This window comes from Lates calcarifer, linkage group LG7_1 (genome assembly GCF_001640805.2).
Source record: "Lates calcarifer isolate ASB-BC8 linkage group LG7_1, TLL_Latcal_v3, whole genome shotgun sequence".
In the NCBI taxonomy this organism is placed as follows: Eukaryota; Metazoa; Chordata; class Actinopteri; family Centropomidae; genus Lates; species Lates calcarifer.
This window is the reverse complement of record NC_066839.1, coordinates 21,278,386-21,303,303: the sequence shown is the minus strand read 5'-3', so window position 1 is coordinate 21,303,303 and position 24,918 is coordinate 21,278,386. Positions and strand designations below refer to the sequence as shown.

General features: G+C 38.7%; 1 protein-coding gene across 7 annotated transcripts in view; it reads left to right on the top strand.

Annotated features, from left to right (window-relative positions):
- The window catches only part of epha7 (eph receptor A7), an 85,649-nt gene extending 66,460 nt beyond the window's left edge, over positions 1-19,189 (top strand). For 2 of the 7 annotated variants that reach the window (XM_018699664.2, XM_018699666.2), the window contains exons 9-17: positions 1,944-1,999; positions 4,057-4,170; positions 4,623-4,808; positions 5,170-5,231; positions 5,458-5,667; positions 6,777-6,992; positions 11,633-11,826; positions 12,447-12,602; positions 13,308-19,189. In XM_018699664.2, coding sequence (XP_018555180.1) covers positions 1,944-1,999; positions 4,057-4,170; positions 4,623-4,808; positions 5,170-5,231; positions 5,458-5,667; positions 6,777-6,992; positions 11,633-11,826; positions 12,447-12,602; positions 13,308-13,422 — 1,309 coding nt within the window. In that variant the 3' untranslated portion in view covers positions 13,423-19,189. Of the gene's footprint in view, positions 1-1,943; positions 2,000-4,044; positions 4,171-4,622; positions 4,809-5,169; positions 5,232-5,457; positions 5,668-6,776; positions 6,993-11,632; positions 11,827-12,446; positions 12,603-13,307 lie in introns of all 7 variants that reach the window. The other 5 variants (XM_018699662.2, XM_018699665.2, XM_018699667.2 and 2 more) reach the window with 3 other exon arrangements.
- Positions 19,190-24,918: the final 5,729 nt, after the last annotated feature.

Genomic DNA, 24,918 nt, shown 5'->3' with positions numbered 1-24,918 from the left:
CAAAATTTTTAAGCTATTTCTGCAGAGCCATTATGAGACAAGTACTCCAGAGTGAGAAAGCTTTGGCTCTGCATTCCTGTGTGTGACTATTTGAGATCCCGAGGGCAGGATGAAGTATGACACTGCTTTTTTTCACCAGCACAAAGCACCCATCATTATCACCATTCACATACTTCATCTGTGTTTTCATCTGCACGAATAGTATTTCATCACAGCTTGCTTTTAATGGTGGGTTCATTAGAATTAGCCTCCCCTTGGTGTGGTTTGTGTCAAAAATTGCCTGCCATCTTTGAGTCATGGTTTAGTCAAACTAGAATGTACAGATGTATGGATAAACATCCCACAGCAATCAGTCTGACTCCTCTCTAGTAATGGCAGTATCTAATATGGCAGTTCAAGATTCATAAATCAGTGTAGAAACCAGGTAAAAACATTTATGGGCATCAAGACCATTTCTCCCAATGATAGCAATCAATGACCACTATATTTTGATTTCTGAAGCCTATAAACCATGACTTTCCATGGTGCAGTCCCATTAGAATATATCTCCTGTATATAATGTATAATCATCAAACAAAACAAAAGGGAGGTTGAACCCTGTGGGGGGTTTAACCCTAACCCACAGCTAACTCATCAACTCCATGATGACATCACACTTCCTGTTTGCATCACACAAGTGACCCAAGTGATGCAAACAGAACTCAAAACACTCACTTCCCAAAATTCCCATTTCAAGATTTTCTTTCAGCGATGGTCTTGGGGTTTCTCAACACTAGAAACCCAGAACTCTCCTGGTAAATTTAATGCCACTCTAACTTTGTTTTAGAACCATCAGTATTTAACTTCTTTTTTTTTTCTTATTTTTTGTTAAATCATGGTTAAACAGTCAATACGTTCCACACACTGCATGTAATGGAGTTTTAGACTCCGTGATTGGATGCTCGTTGGATGTCATAGTTGACCTTTCTCCTTTAGTTTGAATGTACACAGACATCTTTGACTTTTATCAAGAACCATACTCTTTCATACAGTTGTCATCTTTGTACTGATGATTAAACCAAGAGATTTTTAAGTCCATCTACACCTTGAAAAGCTTCAAGTTTAAGTCCTCTACCCAGTCATATACAGATATTTACCTTGTGATGAAAACCTGTGGGTATGCAGACAGAATCTAACAATTTTGAAATAATTGAATAAAATATTTTGCTATTCATTACAAATCTACATAAAACTGCCAAACTTCCAAATGCAAATTTGTATATATATATCTATATATATATATCTATATATCTGTCTATCTATATATAGATCTATATATACATGGGACCGCAACATTACAAAATGTGATCATGTGAAAAAAAGTGAAGGGGTCTTAATACTTTATGAATGCACTGTATATAATCAATAACATATCAGTTGATGGCATTTAACTAAAGTCCACTGCCTGGCTGTTTCCAGAGCTCTAGCTCTACAGTTCAAAATAGTGACAGTGTGGTGACAGTGTCAAAGGCCTATAAATAAAGGCAGTAAAAAACAAGCAAATGGGGTTATGAGAGTAAAAAAGTGCAGCATGAACAGTGGAGACATGTTAAACATGTATATTTTCATCTGCAGAAAGTGCACATCCATCACCTGTGGCTTACCACCTGCTTCAAGGAACCTTCAACTCATATATGATACATGATATTACAAATTAATATTACAAGACATGTTGAGCAGTCCTTAACAGTGTGTGTATCTTTAGATATATTGCATGATTATACTCGAGCTCCTTTTTTTAGGCTAGGCTGTTAGGTTCACAGCTCCTGCTGCTCAGCTTGGATTCCTAAGAGACTTGTCACGTGTGGCATTAGTTGCCGCATTAAAATTCTTGTAATTGAGGCTTTTTATTTCTCCCATACAATCAGTTGATTCTGCCACTCTCTCCCTCTCCCCCCATGCAGGCACTGTGGGTACAGCAAAGCAGATCAGGAGGGAGATGAGGAACTCTACTTTCAGTGTGAGTGCCTGCGTTCATCAACACACACACACACACACATACACACACACACACATATATATATACGTATAAGTATCAAAATCTGGGAACAATCAAGCTGTGGAGATGAAGAAGTCAGGAAACTACAAACACAAGAATGTGACAGCTGTCAGGGAGGGAGTAAAGGGCTGACCCATGAGGAAGAAGTGTTCTTTAAAAAATTTAAAAGCCATAACTTAGATGGTTTTACTGAGCGACAGAGTTTCTGGTGTACACACAGTGTGCTCTGTCGTAGGTGCTGCTTCTGGGTGCCGTCTATCAGTAAGAGGGTTTTTTAACACTGATACACCACCCCTAATGATGCCCCTGGAGATACAGCTGCAGACAGCTTCCCCAAGTGGAGCTGTAATGATCCACGCTGTAGGCAAACTGCTGATTTGGAAACAAAGGGTCAGGGGTGTCACAAAGCGTACAGCTTGAGCAGAGGCAGCGCTGGTGAGCCCAGGTTGGTTACTGCTAAGTATCTGACAGATGCACCTCAGCGGTTCACAGGTCACACCTGCTGAAGAAAGAAAAGGAAAAAAAAAAGAAACAGAGAAAACACAAGCAAGGATAGCGATGAGCTTAATGGAGGGATCTGCCATGCAGTTTCAAATGACGAGAGGCTGCCAGGGTGACAGAAGCTAGATAATGCACAAATTCAACATATAGACCCAATTAGTCTGCCATGTAGCAGAGAGGAAGTCATGAAGACACCTCCTATCAGATCCGCTGACATCTGGAATGGACGAAGTAATTATGGGAGCAAGTGGAGGGAAATTTTTGCTGCCAGTGTCTCCTCATCAGAGCACAATACATGTGTTGTATTTACGTTGTTGGATTGGCCGCCGTGCCTTCCCTCCATACAGAGAATCCGTTTCTTTCCAGCTGGTGAGCTCGCTCTTCACTTGTGTTGTTTATCCAGTGTATTAGGGCTGTACCGTCTCATTAAATTTTAAAGTTGACAGGTTATATTGTTATCAGTGGAATTTATAAGACACAGTGGAATAAGCCCTGTGAGTGGTCTGTTCACTTAATAGTGCATAATACTGTAATTTGCTGTTCATTTTGAGCACTGTGCAAAATGGTAATCCCCCACCCCTGGCCTTTCTGTAACCTTGCTGTTTTTTTTTTCTTTCTTTCTTATTTTCTACAAACTGCTTTTGCTCTCACCACATGGATATTTATGAACCATAACATATCAGTGATATTTGAAATTGCATGGATGTAATATTTAAGAAAATTCCCCTCCCTCCCAAAGATCGTAACTGTTTTATAAATGATTAATGATTGAAGGTGTAAAAAATCTTTACATGTGAAAGACTCAGTCCAGGACTTTGCCAGTGTTTTGGGAACTCTGGTGAAACATTCATGTTATGTTATGTTATTGTTATGTTGGGTTCACAGTTTAATTGATGGCAAAGAAAATTCAAACCACATAAGTTCTGATTGTTTTAAGAGTAAAATATTTCAAGTTTGTAAATTGGAATCGACATGACATATTCAGTAATTGACGTCTCACTATAAGATACTCAGTTGCTCACTAATTCAAATTATTACAGTTATTAGAAAACTCTGTAATCAGTGATGCTTATACAGCTTATTGCTGTGAGCACACAGTGATATTTTTCATCAACTTGAGACACTTAGGAGAGTGAATCAAATGTAAAGTTTCAAGGTGAAAATTTAGGGGACCGGACCTGCATCCATACAGTGATATCATGACAGGTATATGAGCTAATGTGACTGGTGAGGCAAATTCCTCTTCTTCTGTGAGGCAGTCTCAGCAGCAGGAAGGTGAAAGGTAACTGGCAGTCCTATAAAAGCAGCACGTACGGGTTACTCAAATCTTTGCTTCCCTTTTGTGATGAATTTTCCTCTGTGTGAAAACCCTTCTGACACTGGCTGCTTACTGTTCAGCAATTCCCTCTGAATCACTGGTCTTAGTAATCGTTTGCCTGTCAAGCGCCCGCCGGTGCACAGTGTGCATATTTAATCGTAACAGTAATCCTCTTACCTTTCTACAGTTAAATTTCCAGGCACCAAAACCTACATTGACCCTGAGACGTATGAGGACCCAAACAGGGCTGTCCATCAATTTGCCAAGGAGCTGGATGCCTCCTGCATTAAAATCGAGCGGGTTATTGGAGCAGGTGAGCCCATCCTGTGTCTCTCAGCTTTTGCTGTTTAGTCACTCTGTGCTCTCATATATCACACTGACAGCCAAATATTTACACCTTGAGTAGGGACACAGCTCTATGCATTGTATATTGATAGTGCAATTGCAAAGAGGGGAAAAAGTTCATTGCAATTAATGTGTGTCTGGTAGAGGCAGTCGCAGAGATTCCCGCAGCTGAAAAATTGCTGCCACATGGGTTTTACAGAGGCGGTCAATGACAGTATCTATGCATCTCTAGCATGTCTCATTATAGGTCCTGGTTACACTCCCCCGGGTATAACAAGATGTCGCACTGCAATTTGTATTCCACCATAGCACAGCTGCTTTGTCTCAAAATACACTAATAAATTTGTCATTGTGAAGTGCTTGATTTTTTTTTTCCTACCACACCAATCCCTCACTCACAACTGGTTTCATCCCACAAAGGAGAGTTCGGGGAGGTGTGCAGCGGCCGGCTGAAGCTGCCTGGAAAACGGGACGTGTCGGTTGCGATCAAGACGTTGAAAGTGGGCTACACAGAGAAGCAGAGGCGGGAGTTCCTGTGCGAGGCCAGCATTATGGGACAGTTCGACCATCCGAATGTTGTTCATTTGGAAGGTGTTGTGACAAGAGGTAAACACACTTGAAGGTGAAATGGAAATGTAAACTCTGAAGTCTGTATGGACGCATGAGACAATTCAAACCTGATCATCTTGATTATTTTCAGGAGGTAAAAGCTCTGTAGTTCAGAGTGGCATTATATCTGATTAAATTAGCCATACTCCCTGTTTAACATTCTCTCATTTAGACACTGTAATAAAAGGAGCAGATGGTAACTTTTAATTAAAAGCCAATGAACACACAGCTAAAAATAACTTGGAAGCAGTTTCGGCAGAGTCGTTTATTGTGAAGCATTTTGTAAGCAAACAAAATGTAGGTATCAATTAATCATCTCTGTTTTTTTTGTTTTTTTTTTTTCTTTTTGTTTCTCCAGGAAAACCAGTCATGATTGTCATTGAGTACATGGAGAATGGTTCATTAGATGCTTTCCTCAGGGTGAGTATCACCTTCGATGCACAGGAGGCTCAGAGCAGCATCTTTTTTAACTTTTCTTTGCATTTTCTAGAAAGTGTCCCACAGAGCAGGAAACCTGCAGTAGTAGATCTGTGAATTGTATAAATATCATAAATCTTGTGCTGGAGCTGCTGCAGTGCTGTGACCTACATTTCCCTCATGGTCAGTGAAGATGACTGACCTGTCTGTGTTTCTCTGTGCCGCGCAGAAGCACGATGGTCAGTTCACAGTCATCCAGTTGGTGGGGATGCTGCGGGGCATAGCAGCAGGAATGAGATATCTCTCTGATATGGGATACGTCCATCGAGATCTGGCTGCGCGAAACATCCTTGTCAACAGCAATCTCGTATGTAAAGTGTCTGACTTCGGCCTGTCAAGGGTGATAGACGATGATCCGGAGGCTGTCTACACAACAACTGTGAGTCAATTAAAGTGCTCGCTCCTGTCAAAATTCTCTCATCAAGTCACAACCACTGCATGAAAATAGAGCTGAAGCAGGGGGGGCGTGCCTGAGTAGTCTGCACCACCGACTTCAGCACAACTTTCTAAGAAAGCACCCTTTACACAGGATTTATAGAATAGTTATTAATCATTACTGATGCTTTATAGATAAGTCACAAGCCATTCACAAGAACAAGCTTTGGGTTGCCAAGTTGTGAAAAAAATCCCTTTGACTGTTACGTCTGCATATATTATATTGAATATATTATGTCATTTGCCAAATATAAAGTCATCAGTAGGAAAAAGTTGAATTCCCACACTCTGACAGCACCCAGTTTATTATAGAGGCAAAATTTCAGTCATGGACCTTTGTGTTGGATTCATTTCCTTACACCTAACACCTGATGCAATTACAGTATGAATGACAAACTATGTTAAGTGCACTAAGAAAACACATGAAAACGTAAAATAAGAAGGAGAGATAGAAAAAAAAAAAAAAAACTGCATGCAAAAGAAGCCATTTTTAATCAAAAGAGCAGTTGAAATGTGGTATGAGGTGAATTGCTGGACAATATCTAAATCTTATATCACAACTGGAAATATCCTCAGAGCCATAAAAAAAAAAAATAAATCATTCAAAATAACATGATTTAATAGTCTAATGTTTGGTGCATATAATTTCTGTGTTTTTCCCAATTCTTTTATGATTAATAGAGAAAATTATTAATTGATCAATCCAGAAAACAATTCACAGATTAAAACAGTAGCTAGTTGCTGTTATATAAAATATTATTATTTTGTATATATTATATCTATAAATATTATTATTTTGTATAACAGCAATATAATTATTTCAAATAAAAACTCTTTAATGAAAAGTATTAAAATATCATTCCCACATGTCAGAGCACCTCTAATGCGGACAAATGTAAAAAGAGTGGAAACTGTCTTTAAGTCATTAACAGTAGGTTATGTGTTTCTAATAAGTCATCGAAACTGCAGTTGTAAATGTTTTTACGTTGTTGATAATAATGTGTGTTTTGACCCTGTGTGTAATTGTGAAACTCTCTCTAATTGATGTTTTAGGGGAAGATGCAGGATATAATGAATTTGATCTTTACTCCATCCACTGACCTGCATTTTACTGAACAGGGAGGAAAAATACCCGTCAGATGGACCGCACCAGAAGCCATCCAGTATCGTAAATTCACCTCTGCGAGTGACGTGTGGAGTTATGGGATTGTTATGTGGGAGGTCATGTCGTATGGGGAGCGGCCCTACTGGGACATGTCCAATCAAGATGTGAGTTACTTCCTGATAAAAGTCATACAGTTACTAACACTATAACATTGTCACTCTGCTGATGGACTACTTAGGAATCTTATTGCACTGAAGATATATTATTACATGAGGATTTATTATTGTTCTCAAAAACTTTCTACTGATACATGTTGAGTTAGGACTGAAGTTAGGTTAAGTGTGAAGAATCAACAACAATCACATTTATCATGACATATTTTCACTTTATTCCATATTTTCTGTAGAGAAGTCTCGAGAGTGATTTCACCCACTGTCTTCGCATTAATTAACAAACTTGCAGGAGAACTGCTAGTGCTGACATTTGTCCATCTTTGATTTTAGAGAGACTTACAACACTTTTATGAGCGTTTATTGTGCTCTAGGTAACGAGTTGTCAACGTGTGTGTCTGTGCTTCACTGTGTGTGCACATGGAGAGAAACATGATTGTAAACAACAACAAAACACAGCAGAGACTCTCACACTGACCTGAAATGAAACAAATGCACATAAATAACATAAAATATTCAGGTTTTTTTTTTTAATGTATTTTTTTTTCTTTAGTTTCTTGGGGGTGGGGTGGGGGTCACATCGGCAGGTCGCCCTAGAGACAATGGTAGGGGAAGCACTGAATATGTAAAATATTTCCTTGTTCCAGCTTCTCACCTGTAATGTCTACAAAACAAGTAAAGTGAAAATGTTAATTTGGGCCTGGAATTTGTAAGAGGTATTTTGTAGAAATAGTAAATATAATGAACAGATTTATCAACAGTTAAAATAGTCATTAGTTGCAGTCCTATGCAGTGTAAGAGAACTGTGCAGTCTTGTGTTTCTGAGTTCTGAGCGTCTCAAATTTCAAAAGCATTTATTATTTATCGCTTATAAATAACAAAACAGAATTAAGATTGTTAGTATGGTGGAGGTTTGCATTGTTTCCAATCTGGATCTCAACTGAGCATTACTATCTTAACTAAGTAATGACCTAAAGGCATGAATTGTAAGAATACAAGATTTTCCCACATGCATCTCCAATTATCCCTAATGAAGCCATCCCACTGAAACATGGAACATCACTGACAAAAATCCCACTTTGTGGTTTTTCTTTAAGGTTTTTCTTTGAGCTCAGCAGGGATGGTAACCTTGGGCTTAATTAGTTCAAGTCTTGCTATATTCATGCAGTTTGAATCCATTTTGACGGAGAAGCGGTCCTGAAATGGGACAGGCATAAAAATGAAGTCATGAAAACGTGGATCTGTGAAAATGTTCTATTAATATGAATAACAGGATCGGAAAACACTTGTCATGCAGAATGCTTTTGATTCAATTTTCTTATGTTCATAATGACTTATGGTAATGGGAACCAGTGTGAGTAGCAGTGTTGAACCAATAACACAGCAAACAGCTCATGCATGTTTTGCATTTTACACGGATTTGCTTAAAGTGTAGAATTCAAAAAGGATAAATTCATAGAATAGCTCTGATATTAAAGTGGCACTCCACTAATATTATACAGCATGATTACTCACCCTGTCAAAACAGTTTTAGGTCATTGTGATGTCATTATGGTTAACTCAGCTTCAGCATGGAGACACAGAAAATGACAGGCTTTAAAAGAGGGACTCTGCATTATTTCAAATGTCTCAGTGCTTTCAGAGTTGAACACGTACTAGCAACAATATCATTCTCTGCCACATTAATTCTGACCTTTAATTAATTTTTGAGTCCCCAAATTTATGGAGGTGCCATATTAAAGGACAAAGTCCTCCTTTAAGTACACCCTTTACAGTTGACACCTTTAAATAAAATACTTCACACTCATTCCCCACTATGGAATTAGTTTACATCTTTCTTGTAAATAAAATATTGCAATAATTGTACAAGACTTATGTTGGATAAGTACAGAATTTAAACATGAGTCAGTAACATCAGATTGTTCTTGTGTTCCAAAGTAATAAAATAATAACTCTTATTTAAAAAGACTTTAACTGCTGGTTAAATTGTCAAACCTCAGTCAACCACAAAACTCTCAAAACAAGACTCTCCAGCTCTTGTAGCAATGCAGCTGGAAAAATGAAAAAAAACAAAAAAAAAAAAAAAAACACGTAGTATAAACAATCACACTGTGCCAGAGTTTTCTCGCACCTCACTGCTGATGTTTTGAAACTCAATGCACCAGAGCTGGAAGGGAAATTTGGAAATTTCAGGGCCCTGGTAGTTTCTGTAATTAAATAATGTGTATTAAAGGTGCAGAACGATAAAACTAATTTGATTTGTGAATCTGAGATGGGTAATCATGATTCATAATCAACATGATAATTTTTATACCAATCCTGTCTTAACATCAAGTGCTGATTTCTGACATTGTCCACACTTTTCTTCCTCAAAGAACTCATTTGTTTTTTGCCCACATACATCTTTTTTCAAATGTCACAAATTGCTATAATGATTGACTCACCCGCAGTTCTCTAAGTGCAGTTGCCTGCTTTCTTGCCACCTCCCACTGAGGGAGTCCAATTGCACCAACTGTTGGACACTGGACACATTTTGATTGATGGTGGAAGGCAAGTGAGTTCTGCTCTTAAGAGTCTTATATGGCGCCTGGTGTTCAGTACCCACAGCATCAGGGCTAAACATGATTAAGATTCTTCAGTGCTCCAAAGCAGGGGCCTGCTGATTGAACAGTCAGATGTTAGAAATGCTAAACAAGATGTCCGAGCATTAAAGTGGTGTATGTGGTGTTTTGCCACTCCACTACTTGACAGACATCAATGTCAGAAATTTTTCTGCTTTGTCAAGACGTCAGCAAACATCCTCCGGGGATGCTGGAAGAACATTATTTGCATTTTCCCCCAACAGTTTCAGCGTTTTGACACTTTTTCCCTCCATGACTCATTCTTGTCTGCGAGGTCCTGACAGGAATAGCTGATGAATATATGCAGAAACATACACAGCTCCAGATCCACTCAAAAAGGAAGGGGAGCTAGGGGCTCAAAACAAAGTGCCCGCTGCACCTACTGTTGTCATGGTATTGACTTTTAATGAACTCTGCGCTAAACTGCATGCATGATGTGGAGTGAGAAGGTGATTAGGTCTATAGGCTCCTCAGAAATATTTTTTCTATTATTATTAGTCAGAGCTGTATAAATATAGCTTTTTTGTGAGAATGTGGGAAATTAATCTCAGGGAAATAACTCTGTACTGTGGCATATGTCTTAGCAAATATCTACAATGTCTACAACGTAACGAGAAGCATGACCCTGTAGTTCCTTGAAGGTTATCAGTAAAATATTTTCTAAAACTCACAACCATTTAAGAGAGACGAGGATTGGCAGAATATGATTCCATTTCCTAAAGTGTTAGTTAAAAGCCTAGCTGTAACTTTCAGCACTGACTGAAGGCAGGGGATTGTTTTGTGACTGTGCCCAGCGAGAGTTGCACTAATCAAGGTGAGCCAGAATCAGAGCATGCATAACCTTTTCAGGATCAGCAAAAGATAGAGGTTTGGCTTTGGTCATGTGTCTGAGTTGAATAAATTATACAACCTTTTTAGCATGACCATCACAAGTAAAACTCATTCATTTATTGTAGGTTGCATCTCATTTCCTTTGTTTTGGCCATTATCACCTATGAATCATGATAACTGCTTCACTGATAAGATGTAGGGACATGGTGACTAGCTAGACAGGTAATAAACAGTTTACTTGTGCAATTGGCTCCATTTACCTTCAGATTCTCTTCCAAATAAGTTGTCCAGATAATTAGAATGAATGGGGGATTTGTTTAAAACTTGTCCGAATGTGTGACTTTCCCTTTTGGACTCCAAAATAAAACTGAAAACAAACCAGATCTCAGCAATCAAACTGGTGAATTAAATGTCACCACCAGTGATAGAAATGATCATGACAAAATAAAATGACTAAAACAAGTTTCTTAATGGATTGTTCTGGCAATTTATTATTACACACACACACACACACACAAAGCTGGGGGAAACTTGTGAAAAACATATTACATGTTGTAGAGGCAGCAATATCCTGATAAACCGTATCTTTCAGGCAGTATTTTTGCAGTTAGGCCTCTCCAATAGAAATGGAGATCACCAATAGTTCTTGTAGGGGCAGATACAGTAGAAGAATCTCAGTAGCCTTGTTTGGAAAGAGGAAGCTATTGGACATGAAATACTTGGAGTGGCATATTGGTGTAATGGAATGGAGTATAATCAGAAACTGGCTGCTGCACAATTACAGCTCAAAACTCATCAGTGTAGCTACTTTCACACACTGTCTGACACACAAACATCCAGTCTGGTTTGGCCCTTTATTCCTCAGTGTGCGACATCTGCTGTTGATGATTAAGCTCCCAACACTGTGATTAAACAATGAAATGTGCATGAAGAACAGTAGATTACACACTTTGCCAGAAAGGCTTTAAGTTAAGATGATACTAAAGGCTAACGCTAAAAGGTTAGGGTTAGGTTTAGACCAAAGGGTCAAATAAAGGGTCAGGGGTTTAGGTGATATGAAAGGTTGATATCAAAGTGTTCGAGGTTAGGGTTATGATGCTATAAAGGTTGATACTAAATGGTTTAGGGTTAGGGTTATACTAACTGCTATTACTAATGATCCATCTGTTTTTCATTCTCTAGGTCATAAAGGCAATAGAGGAGGGCTACCGTCTTCCAGCCCCCATGGACTGTCCACCAGGCCTGCATCAGCTAATGCTGGACTGCTGGCAGAAAGACAGAGCCGAACGTCCCAAATTTGATCAGATAGTCGGCATCCTTGATAAGATGATCCGTAACCCTAACACCTTGAAAACCCCAGTGGGAACGTGTACAAGGTGAGGAAATAAAACCCAGAATGATTGATTTACAATGAAGAATTTTTACTTTTATTTTAATTCATTAGTGGATGATCCAAAGTATCCAGTGGATGATTTAGCCTCTGTAGTTCACAGATGAAAGATAAATCCTAGGGGATCAATACCCCAAAGCAGCTTCCATGACTTTATGGTCAATAGCAGGGCTTTTAAATCAATCTCTATAATGAGTTCCTGGTACTTTAAAGTGCAGTGGGGACTCTAGACCTCACTCTGACGTCTGTCAAATGAATTCTATTTGCAGTCAGAACATACTTTCCAGAGGTGAGATGAGACTGAGAGGTTACAACTGGTTAAAAGGCACTTTACTATATGGAGACTGTATGGGGTAAATGTATTCAGATTGAAAAGATATTGACCAAAAGTATTTTTCAGAAGCAGAAAGCTGACATGCTGCATCTGTTTGTGAATTTTCTATTGATTGAAACCTCCATTCAACTAGTTTTTCCCCCTCTTGCAATTTACTGCACCGCTGGATGCCTTTGGTCGTCGCTTTGTCTCGTCTCCTGCTTGATTGTGTTTTCAGCGGAACGTTTCCTTTTCACATAAGGCATAAACATCTTTGTGTCCTCATCCCACAGACCAATTAGTCCACTGTTAGATCAGAGCACACCAGATTTCACCGCTTTCCGCTCAGTGGGAGAGTGGCTGGAAGCTATCAAGATGGAGCGATACAGAGACAACTTCACAGCAGCTGGCTACAGTTCCCTGGAATCTGTGGCCAGGATGTCAATCGAGTGAGTAGATACGAAGCCCTCAAGGGGTTAAGCATCAGTACGGAACATTAGTATCAGGCACGTTTAGACTGTGATCTCACTTCCACCTGAATAAACAAATCTATGTTCTTTGACTTTACATTCAAGTAGAGTTTTGGTTGACTCGTTATGCCATGAGGTTTATGAGTTTCTGTAACTTACCGTAAATTTTCAAGTAGTGTCCAAGGCCCTCATTTACCATAGTGCAGAGAGAACATACCTTTATTTCTAATTGTTCCAGTTTTATTACTATACTTAATTGTATTCCATCAGTTCACTAATTCCATCAGTTCAAAAATAGTGTCTTTGTATCAGAACAACTATTTTTATTCACCAATTACTTCTAATCACTTCTTTTTCATATCGTGTGTCAAACAGCCATCAATGAACGTCACTGAAACAGTTTTTGCACAGTTTCACATGAAAAGTCTCTCTGGGGCTATAAAATATCTAATATATATATATGTATAAATATATAATAAAGTACAGTTAGTTTAGGGCCATTGTACGCTTGTGCATGTCTGTTCACAAACACAGACAATAAAAGAAATTTTAGATCACTTCAGATCAGACTTTTTTGCTACATCGTGAAACTAATGAAATGAAAATCCTGATGCTGTAAATCTTACTTGTTTTGTCTCACACAAAGGTCCAGTGCATTGATTGATGTGTTGTCCTGTCTTCCAGGGATGTGATGAGCTTGGGGATCACGCTGGTTGGCCATCAGAAAAAGATCATGAGCAGCATACAGACAATGAGAGCCCAGATGCTTCATCTCCACGGTACAGGTGTCCAAGTGTGACTGGGACGGGCCACCTCGGGCAGAGTGAAAACAAAAACAGAACTTATCTGGAGAAGCGCCTGGGACGTAACAGATAATCGTCAAAGTACACAGACATCTGTTATGTCTGACTCTTCCGGCTGTGTTCGGAGTGAAATCATTCCTTTGTTCCTCAGTGAAGGATTGTGGTCCGCATTTTCAAAGGGCACTAAAGAGAGGAAAAGGGCAAAAAACAGCAACAGAAAAAGAAACTACCTGGACGACTTTCTTTTTTTTCTCTTTTTTTTAAGAGGCGCTTACAAACTCAATAACATATCAAATGGCACATTGGAAAGGAGTTTGACGCTCATACTTCTTTAACTTAAATAATGATTTAAGTGCACACCATGGCTATGGATTTCCTTTAAAAAGAAGAGAGAATCATCTTGTCTACTTGCAATGGTTTTTACATCTTTGTTTTCTAATTTGTTAATTTCCTTTGTATCTGCCACCGTGACATGTTGTTGCGCATGCAGCATTTCTTTTTGCTCTTCTATTTGGACTTGACAACAGGGTAAACTCTCTTTTATCCAAAACAGAGGAAACTTTTTAGGTGCAGATTTCAAGACGCTTTTTTGTGCAGAGACATGCTGGACTGAACTGTTTGCAGTGACTTGTGTTTTCATGGTATCCTCACATGCTTGTTTGCAGCCTACAGGAGTGACTTTTTGATGTGGTTTCAACCTTTCAAATTTTTTTTATTTAGGATTTTTGTGAAGAGTGCAACACTGAGGAGACGCAAGACATGAACTGTTCTTGAATCACCAGACTTTTATATCAGAGTAGCAATATCCTTTGTCTTAGTGTTCACTACAGGAAAGGCAGAAACCGTTACTGGGTTATTAAGTAGAATGTTTTAGCACTGTTGAGATTGTATTGAAATTGAAGCCACCGCACGTTGTTTTGCCATAATTTTGCCTAAAAAGTTGCACACGGGTTGGTGTACTGTTCAGCTGCAAATAGAATTTTTAAGGGTGGATCCAAGAAAAGTGTAGACGTAATACTGCCTTAAATATGTTAGAATAAGTATTGCCACTATTTTAGGCACTTCAATGGCAATGCTTTCTGCGGTTCATTTTGAGGGTGGACAAGTTCCCTATTTTTTGTTTTCTTTTGATGTGGAACTTGAACTGATTAAATCAAGTTCACAAACATGGTTTAATGCCACGAGTGACACAGTCAGCAGAGGAGAAATGAACTAAACAGAGCAATAATTACCAGGTAAAAATGGTCTGAGACTTTTAAGGTGCTAGGTATAAACGCTTGTGTGTGCTGTGCTGAGAAAAACCCTTTGGAAAGATTCAGTCACTGCTGGAAAGGAAAGGAATGTACCTCTTTGACCTAAAAACGGTTTGGAACGTTCGTGGAAAAACTGCTGTGCCAAGTCATCCATTGAAATAACCATGTCATATTTTGCCACTATGATATGCTAAACCTTTGATGAAAATCTACCATGGCATGGAAATGTTGAACTGAGTGGCTGCAGAGATGAAAGAGGCAACAGTCGAAACACTAGAGAAGTGCCAATTAGCCTTGCTGACATCATCCTCTGACACCAGTACGCCGCCCGGAAATCAAAGAGCCGCTTCAGGGTTTGGGTATGAAAATGCCCGAAACGATGGAGTCAGACGCAGAGCGTGCTGTTAAATTCCATTGTCCCGTCTCCGGTAGGCAGCCGTGCAGCTTCCTTGTTTATTCCACTCATCCTTCACAGGCATAAATGGAACATGCATTAAAGTGTCTCTTAAGATTTCTCCTATTTTCCTCCATATGGCTTTGTACGGAGAACAGAGACGAGGGGGTTTTGCAGAGGACGCCCTAAAAGCCAATCACCCTATTTGGTGCCACCTGTCTCCACTTCAAATGCACCAAAAGGAGAGGGTTTCCATGATGAGTGTGTTTAAGTGCAGTATTCTTTGATAAGAAAACACAGTTGCAGTTATTCGGCTGTCATGAAAAGAAGAGTGGTGTTCACAAAAGAAAACCATTAGAACTTCTTTTATTGCTGCTGTAACCTGAGGTATAAATCTATATTTTCAAAGATACAGTCATTTTCTTTAAAGTTTTGCATAAAATGCATAGACAAAATGTCAGGAATCAACCTTGAGCTCAGAGTGAACAGATCTGAAGTTTTCATCATTCTCTCCATTGTCTCATGGACTATGTCCTCATTAAATCAGCTACATTTTAAATCTAATCTTTTTCTCTTCGTTTGGTCTCCGTCCGCACAAAGTCATAACCACTCTCCAGAGAGGGTGAGGCTGAAAACACAACAGTTAACTAAGTCTGTCTGTCATGGCTGAGGGCTGTTTAAAAAAAAAAAAAAAAAAAAAACATTTCAATGTCGCCTCTAGCCCTCTCCATGATCGCTGTGATCGCTTATTTCAAATGTCAGGTACGCAGAACAGGTGTTGCCCTTTACCTGTTTTATATTTATTTTGTGAGATGACAAGGTAATCATAAAATAAACATCTGATTAGGGCTGCAAGCACAGTCATTTTTATTTTCATTGTCAATCTCCCAATTATTTACCCTACAACATGAGATAAAACTGGAAAAGATGTATTCTATTGTCTATTGTATTAACCAATCATCCAAAACCCAAAGCTAGGTAATAACAAGATAATAGTAAGATACAACGAATAGCAAATACACACATCATATAACTCAAATGAACAATTACCTTAATAGCTAATTAATAATAATCAATAAATTGTATATTCATCAACTAATGAAGTTAGAGAGGTATTGTTTCAGCTCTAGATTTGGGCAGCAGGGATATGCTAATAACAATGAGCCACAATCAGATCACTATTTTATTCTTGTTCAGTTGTCTGAAAGATAGAAAGAAAAACTCATGAATCTGTTTTATACCACAGTAGAGTTTTACCAGCTGAATCATAGCAGACCACTGGGTATCTATCTTTGACAGCATGACACACAATTGATAATTGTTGACCTACAAAGTTACTACCTAAAGTTAGTTTCTTACAATTTAGTTGAAACTTTATTTTCCCTCTTCCAGTGATTATTCTGTCATAGAGTCAGGACCCTCTTGGAATTGTAAAGATTATCATTCTTAGCTGTGGTTGATTTTTACAACTTTTTTTGAGTAGGGACCCATCCTCAGCCATTTTGCATGTGTCCAAAACCTGTAAAACCTGTTAAAAAAAAAAAAAGTACAGGCTTCACCAATTTAATCTTCATATGAAAAGTCTGGACTGAGCCACATGAAAGTCATCACTTTTTATTTTGATACTGTTTTGAAGTTATACAATTTTAAAATGATGATGTTATGTTGTCAGTGTCACCTAATCACTCACAAATCAAATTTGGTTTAAGCTCTTACAACCAAATTTGGTGCACATGCTTGGATGCCACCAAAAAGTTAATATGTCATTATTGACCATTTGTGAGGGTGAAATGTGGTTTTTGCCTGATCAAAATAGACAGGGTTTATAAGCGACTGATCACAAATTTAGCAATATAGCACTCATTTCAAAAACTCACCAGTTGGTTCTAGAGACTTCATTCTTTTTGAAACACATCTTAAAATCAAAGTTTGGTTCACTGCAACAAGTGGTCAATTACTAAGTCCCTCACTCTACGTTTTAGTGTTACCTCTTAACTTTTAAAAAGTATTTGTAAAGTATTTGTGCTACTAAAATTCAGTCACAGATTGTTTAGAATCTGAAAAAAAATGTAAAAAAAAATTTGAAATCTGTTACATAGTGACAATAAATGTTATAGCATCTGTTACTGTACAACATGTCCTAACTTGCTAAATGAGTAATCAAATGTCATGAAAATTTCAGAGAACATTTCTTAATCGTGTGGTTGTTCTTTGAACTTTTTATCTGTAAAATCTTGATTTTGGTGAATATTTAAACTTCAACAGCATTAATTCTCATAGACCTCTGTTGTATTTAACTATGGGTATTTTACTTTCATTAAAATTCTATATTTGGGGTAAATGTGCTGCCTGTGAACCACAAGGATTCACAACCAGAGGGACATCTGTGCTGAATGTCACTCCTTTGACTTCCACTGTTGTTGACTGGGTGTTAAAAGGTATAAGAGGCTGGTCACCACCAAAATAATTCACCATTGTTACAAGTCATTATCTTATTTACTCTCTTTGACTTCAGTTCTATGTAGAACTGTTTAGTGTATATTGCTGTCAGTGTAAACTTTTGCCCTGATGGGTCTCGTCATTCAAACACATTAACTTGTGACAGTAAGGTCACTGGTTTGAGTCTAACTCAGCGGGTGTGCATCTTCCTGTTTCTGTCTGTTGTGAACTGATTTCATACACATGTTGACCCTTTTAATGTGTATATGTCAAACATTGTGCTTTCCTAAGTGAAAATTTGAGTTTTGATTTGTCAGTCCCATCTAGCAGCACTGACCAGGAACCATAATTCAAAATGGAACCATCTATCAGACCCCACCTGTAGTTTCAATACACAGTTTTGTTGTTAGTAAAAAAAAAAAAAAAAAAAAAAAAAAAAAAGCCAGGTGTTTTAGAGTGACATTATGAAAATTACCTGAACACACAAGGATGTACACCTGTAAACTTTAAACACAGTTTTCAGAGTCTCCATGCTTATTTATGTGGACATACACTTTGATTCATTTTCACTGTGGGACTCACCCTGACCAGCTCTGAGCCCCCGTGTCACACACACCCTCCCTTTATCCATACAGCAAAGCTCAGCAATTGGGTGTTGGCCAGACCTTTGAATTGAATACCGACATAAAGTCATTCAGTCAGCACAAAACTCCCCAGTTCGCAGGCAGCACTCTGTCTCATCCCCCACCCCACCCTCCACTCTGATTTTAAAACCAGACCCCTGGAGCCCCCCCTCACACCCTAAGATAGAATGCTCATGCCCCCCCTTTTTTTCCCTGTGTTGGGGAAACAGCAGTTTGGGCCATGTTGAGATTAAGTCCAGGATAAAATCGATTCAACGTCCAAATCACCTGTAACCTTCACCAACAAAGTCACTTTACTGTCTGCTTCAGCTTGTTTCATCCACACTCTGAACTTGAGGTTGCTCAGCTCTAAAAAAACACAAAAGGTTTCGCTTTGGGTCTATTTCAGCAAAAAAGCCAAACATCAGAAACCACCAGGATGTAGAGGGCTGGTTGGAATCAGGACTAGCAGATAGAGTAAGAAGTTATTTTTCAAATCTTGTGGTACAGCAGTTGGAAATTAGTTTCACCGCATTGGTGAGGTGGTGGATAATTCCAAAGAGTGCAGCACTGTTGATTGTGTCAGAAAGAGTCGAGATTTGAGGGAATCTTTGTATATGTTCTAATTGTAAAACTTGTACATTTTATTTATATGGGTTTTTTTTACACATATTACTCAGTAGAGAGCTCTGAATACATTGAAAATGCACTATATTTTTATATCTCGCAGATGAATTATTATCACCCACAAGATTTGAGTTGTACATAATTTCCATTTAGGACCAAAGACAGTTGATAGGATCTCCATCTTTACTTTGACTTTGTCTTTATTTTGCCTTTTAGTTTGTTGTACAGTAATACAAATTGTCAATTTATTATTTATTTTTCTGTGATGAAAGTATTGAGAATATTCACTGGTCAAAAGTATTTTCCCCAACAGAAGAAGATCATTTAATTAGACAATTTCTTGTTACATAGACAATTCTTTTTGCTTTGTAACCTTTGTAATAGACTGTACATATATTTTTGGAAATATAATACAATCTCTATAGAAGTTTTGGGTGTCCTTTGAAGTGTTTTTATCATTTCTCCTGGGTGGTGTTGATTTTCTAATCTATTTTTAGATTCATGATCTTGACTTCAGAAGACCATGTGAGTTTTGGTCATATTTGGTCACATAGGTTTTTCATATTAGTGACATTTTAGTCATGTCCTACTCAAAGAATCTGATTAAGATTATAGTCTGGTTTTAGTTGAGGCAAACACTTATGAGTCTTTCTTTAGTCATTAATATATTTTTACAAGACTTGACCCTGACTTGACCTTTGTAGAAAACAGGTTGACAGGTTGTATGATTTAATAATGCTTTTTTTTTATGCGGATATTTCAGTGTGTTTAGGCACTGCTTTTAATCCGTTTTCATGTGGTAATAATACAGTTGTAATGTTGATCATCCATTAAAAATGCCTAAGATTTTGGTACAAATCCTTTGCAGCCCTTTTCTGAAAGGTAAGTGTGTTCATATGTTCCAGTTAAACAAAGGGATTTTTCTCAACCTAGCAACCTAATGTTTAGTTTCTGAACATTTTATCAGTAATCAAAACTATATTTTTATCTTTTGTGTTTATATAATTGGGAAAAATTGTGTTAAGCCTTACTAAATCAGACTAAGCACAGGGTACCACATATCAAGTTTGAATCTTCACTTCAGCATCCTGGATTCAAATCTGGCCCAGGCCCTTTGCTGAATGTCTTCCTCTCTCCTGTGCCTTTCCTGTCCCTCTCTCTCTCTCTTATCCCTATAAAAATAAAACAGAACTGGTAAAAGACAATCTTAAAAAAAAGCACACACCTTGAATAAACCTTCCCAATCCTGTTTCAGAATTACAGACCCAAATAATATCAAAATCCAGCAGCGGTCTCTCGACACTGCTACACACAACCCATTTTTTTTTCTGCCAAGCTCTGCTTTTACTATGATTTATTTCTCTGTCACCTTCTCAATTGGCCACACAGCTCTTAAAGGATGTAGGAGCTAGTTTCCAAACTCCAGCGCTGTTGGTTGCTGCACTGCAGGTGTCCAACTGCAACACTGTTGTCAGACAAGAACACAGACACTGGACACAAAAAAACCAGATAACATCCAATTCCAACATTCTTTTTTAAATTTTGCTTTGTACAGCATCAGTGCGTGCCAACTACAATGTAGTTAAAGTTAGAAAAAGACATTGATTTTTGCAAATAAACTATGGTTAAGCTGTGCTTAGTGTGAGGCAACAATAACACATCATTTAATGTATATAAATATATAAAGATGTAGTCACAGTCTTTGTCTGTATCCTAAACAAAATGAACACTAATCTGGATGAAGTTGTATTTTCTATTATTTGTTTTCTCCTGGATTACTCTTAGAAAGACCACTGAGGTTTGTGTGTGTGAATGCTCCTGAGAAACTGTGTGGACATGCTTGCAAACTTGTTTGTACATGCCTACATGATAAGACAGCCAGAACTGTCCAAACAATCTTCCCCGTTTTGTAATTTAATCCTCAAGAAATTACAGTTCTTTGAGAGGAGCTTGAATGGATTTCTTATGATCACATCTTTCAGCAGTTCTGATATTTATTTTGGTAAGTCCATGGCTCACCATGCTGTCTCCGAGCCTGCTCGGCTGTCTCTATGAGGCACTGGTTTGATTTTCACATGAATTTGGCTTTGGTTCTTTGTGGCTACTCCTCACTTCCCATTAACTACAAGCCACAAGTCTGATCCTACTTAAATGGTTAGATCATCTTCCAAGGTATGGCAATAAAAGCCTGTAAGGAGGGAAAATGTACTCTGGTGCTTTGTCTTAGAGCGTGGCTTTAAAATCTAAAGATAGTTTAAAAGTCAGTAGTTGAAGGAGGCACTCTACACTGGGATCAGATGTGACTCACTTTAGAACCAATGTGCCTTCTTAACACTTATAACTATGAAAAAAATCTCAGGATGAGAGAAGCTAGACGGCTTGGTCAAGCTGGAGCTTGGGCACCAAAGGTCAGCCAAATTACTAATGGCACTTAAAATAATCAGCAACATCTTCACTCATACAACTAAGCATCTCACGCAGACAGATGGAAAAACAATGATAATTGTTCAATACTATGACAACCGAAAAAACTATTTGCTGATGATGTCATGGAACAGCAACTAAATGCACCTTTCGGTGCGGTGGTTTAGTCAGCTCTGTGCCTATAGTCAAATTTCCATTCAAATGTTGTGCAATGTTAAATGTTAAATGGATTTCCAGAAAACTGGAAAAAATACATTAATTACTGTTCTGCAAACATTAGGAGTTAGCTCAGGGTGCTGTTAAACCATTGCAGAGGAGGACACATTGAGATCAGACTTAATCACAGGAGCTCAAACATTGGAACACCATGTAGGAAATGTGGTGAAAATACACGACATTTATGTTTGTTCCATGTATACATTGTAGGAACATTACAGTTTCATGGCTCTACACAGATCTGGTGTTTTCGTCTGCCGTCAGTGACGTTTAAGTCATGTACTCTTATGTACATCATGAATTATTTGCTACATCTGTTTCCTTTGCACAATACACAAATTAAGCCAAGCACAAAAACAATGTTTTTACTTATTTGCAGCATGCCCAGCAGACTGAACATGCACATAAAAACAGGTGGATAAAAAGACATTATGTTCCCCTGGGGGTGAAGTTATTTTTGTGATTCCCAAATGTGCTGAAGTTACTTGTTCCCTCTACAGAGTGATGAGGTCAAACATCAGTGCTGTACACATAACATAGCATACTACATATGTTGGCTGACTGAACTGTGTTAAAGGCATTATTAAGTAGTGATTAATTTACATGAAATTATGTTAATCATAAATATTTTAGAATTATACAGAATGTCAGGGTGTCAGCTCTGAGCCAGGGCTTTTTATTTTGTAGTTCAGTTGTGTTTGTATTATTTCCTGTTTTATTTTGAAATCACTGACCTCCCTCTTGTTTCAGGTGTCTTGTCTTCCCCTTCCTTCTGTGCTCCCTCCTCCTGGTGATTACCTACCCTGCCCTAATGTGGTTCACCTGTGTCTCATTGTCTGCCCTGCTCCTGTGTATTTAGTGTCAGTGTCTCCCTGCACTCCCTGCCAGTTCGTCTTGTGCCTCTACCAGACCTACCAGCCTTTGTGAAGAAACCTGTTCTCTCAGCAGCCATAGTGTTTAGACCCTTGCCTGTATTTTTGACCTTGCCTCAGCCTTGTCCACTTGTACCGTTGCCTTCTCTCTCTGCCTTCCTGTGTACCGACCCCGCTTGATTAAAGGACCTTGTTTTTGTACTCTGCTTGCTCTGCTCTGTCTGTGTCCACACTGCTACCCTTGACACAGAAAGGGTTTTATATGGTGTTTATTTCTACAGATGTTCTCCTATCACAGTATCAGAATTTGGTTCTAGCAGAAATGTATCCCCCTAAACTGTGCTATTTTAACATGGTGTGTTTTGACGTACACCTATTTCTGCCTCAACTTGAACATTCAATTTACTTCAGTGTCATGCCAATTAATTCAGTGTCAGTGTCACTGCATCTGGAATTGTATCCAACATTGCTTGAACTGAGGTAAAAGGTACCAACACTATAAACCACCAGCCTGCATAGTATGAGCCATGTGGAGAGTGATTTATTTGAGGGTAAAAAATGTATAATAAAAAAAAATACTGGTTTATGCAAAGAAACAGTGCCAGCAACAGCTTCCCATTGATTTACTAATCCACTCATCATTTGAACCAGTCAACACTAAATTTATTTTGTTTTTATCTTCAATATAGACATGTTGAAATAGGGGTCCCCAGGCTTACACCCCTAAAGCTGCACAGGCCAGTTGAGTTCAGTTCAGTCATTTTATTATCCCAGATGGGAAACTTGGCTTGTGCTGAACAAGTCCTGAACAATGTGCAGCTCCTTGGAAAATTACTGATAACTAAAGCCATTTTGGCTCGGACATAGCCTGAATTAACAAGGTCCACATCAAATGCTGGGGGACAAGGACATACTGATGACAAGCAGGCTACTGGAACAAGACGCACATGGACAAGAACTGAATACTGAATTGATTTAATGAATGCTACTATAACAGCAGGCTCAAGGAGAAGGGTTACATGCAAAATATGTTGGAACTATGGATGAACAGCAGACCAATGTCCACACTGACCATGAAGTAGCTGGTAGCCCAGTGCTCAAATGCCGAAAGAAGGAAGCAACTATCGAAGCTGGAGACTGAGAGGTCCCGACACAATGGGAACACTACTGAGCAGTATGGAGATACTGAGACGACCCCATTAGAGGAGAGCAGTGTTAAAGAACTAGATGATGCACCACCACCAGTCATGATGCTGCATCTACTGAGCTGAGGATGAAATCGTGGCAAACCAAACACAGTCCATCGAAGAGATACTTAGAGATGTTAACAGCCTACTTGCTACCCTACTACACCATCACAGAAACCAAGGGACTCGTATATGCCACTGCAACAGAAAAATAATAATTGGGTATAAGATCTAGAATGCAACAGGCAGAGAGTTCTTCCCCATGGAAAAGAAGTTCAGAAGCTAAGATTGAGAAAGCCCATCCAGTGTACTCCACTCCATCAGCAGATAGAGGAAGTGGCTGACATCAAGCCACTTCCTTCCAGTGGTTAGCAGAGGCCAGCCTGAAGGATAGAGACAGAGGCTCTGATCATGGCAGTACAAGATGCAAGGCAGGACAGTGTACACTGAAAGGCATAACCAAGTGGCTGGGATAGTGCACAGGAACATCTTTGCTGAGTATGGATTTGAGGTCCCTAAGTCACAGTGGAACACACAATCAAAAGTAGTTGAGTGGGACTTCAGGTTCCAGACTGACAAACAGCTGCTGACTAATCAACCAGACAGAGTGGTGGTTGACAAGGAGCAGAAGGGGGAAGTAGTAATAGATGTGGCAATCCCAGCTGACAAGAACATCAGAAAGAAGGAGCATGAAAAGATCGAACCTTCTATCAGGGGCTGAGAGAACAACTGGAACAAATGTGGAAGGTGAAGTCCAAAGTTGTCCCTGTGGTGATAGGAGCATTAGGGGCTGTGACTGCCAAACTGGGAGAGTGACTTCAGCAGATTCCAGGTACAACATCTGCAGTATCTGTCCAGACTGGAACAGCTTGATAAAAACTTAGCATCCCCACTGGAAATATTCTGTTTGTTTGTGTGTGTGAGAGAGAGAGAGAAAGAAAGAGAGAGAGAGAGAGAGAGAGAGAGAGACATTGAGACTTAAGATTGATAACAAAGTGACTGTCCTGTGACTGAAAGCAATCAACTTTGATTTTTCATTTAAATTAGAGTTTCTTAAGCTAATCACCACCCTGAAATGCATTACATATTGGATCGTTGTATCGGAGTACAAAATGTCTTCATCTTCATGTCTCCAACACACTGATGTACTGCCACAGAAAAACAGAGGAACCCAGCAGACTGCCAGAGGAAATCATTTGTATTTTGCGATTCTGCAATAATCCCGAGCCCTGTTTCACCATTATTACAGTATCTGACATTTTGCATCTAATATAGAAGTCAGATGGGCATATGGAGATGAATGGTTTTAAACTGTAAATTGATTAGGAGGAGCGAGCAGGTCTGACTAATGGTTTACCTGTTGGACTCCACAAGGAAAACAGATCATGACCCATTTAGAAAACAAAGGCTCTGCTTTTCACAGTTCAGACGTATTCTTTGGGGAAATATAATGTGGT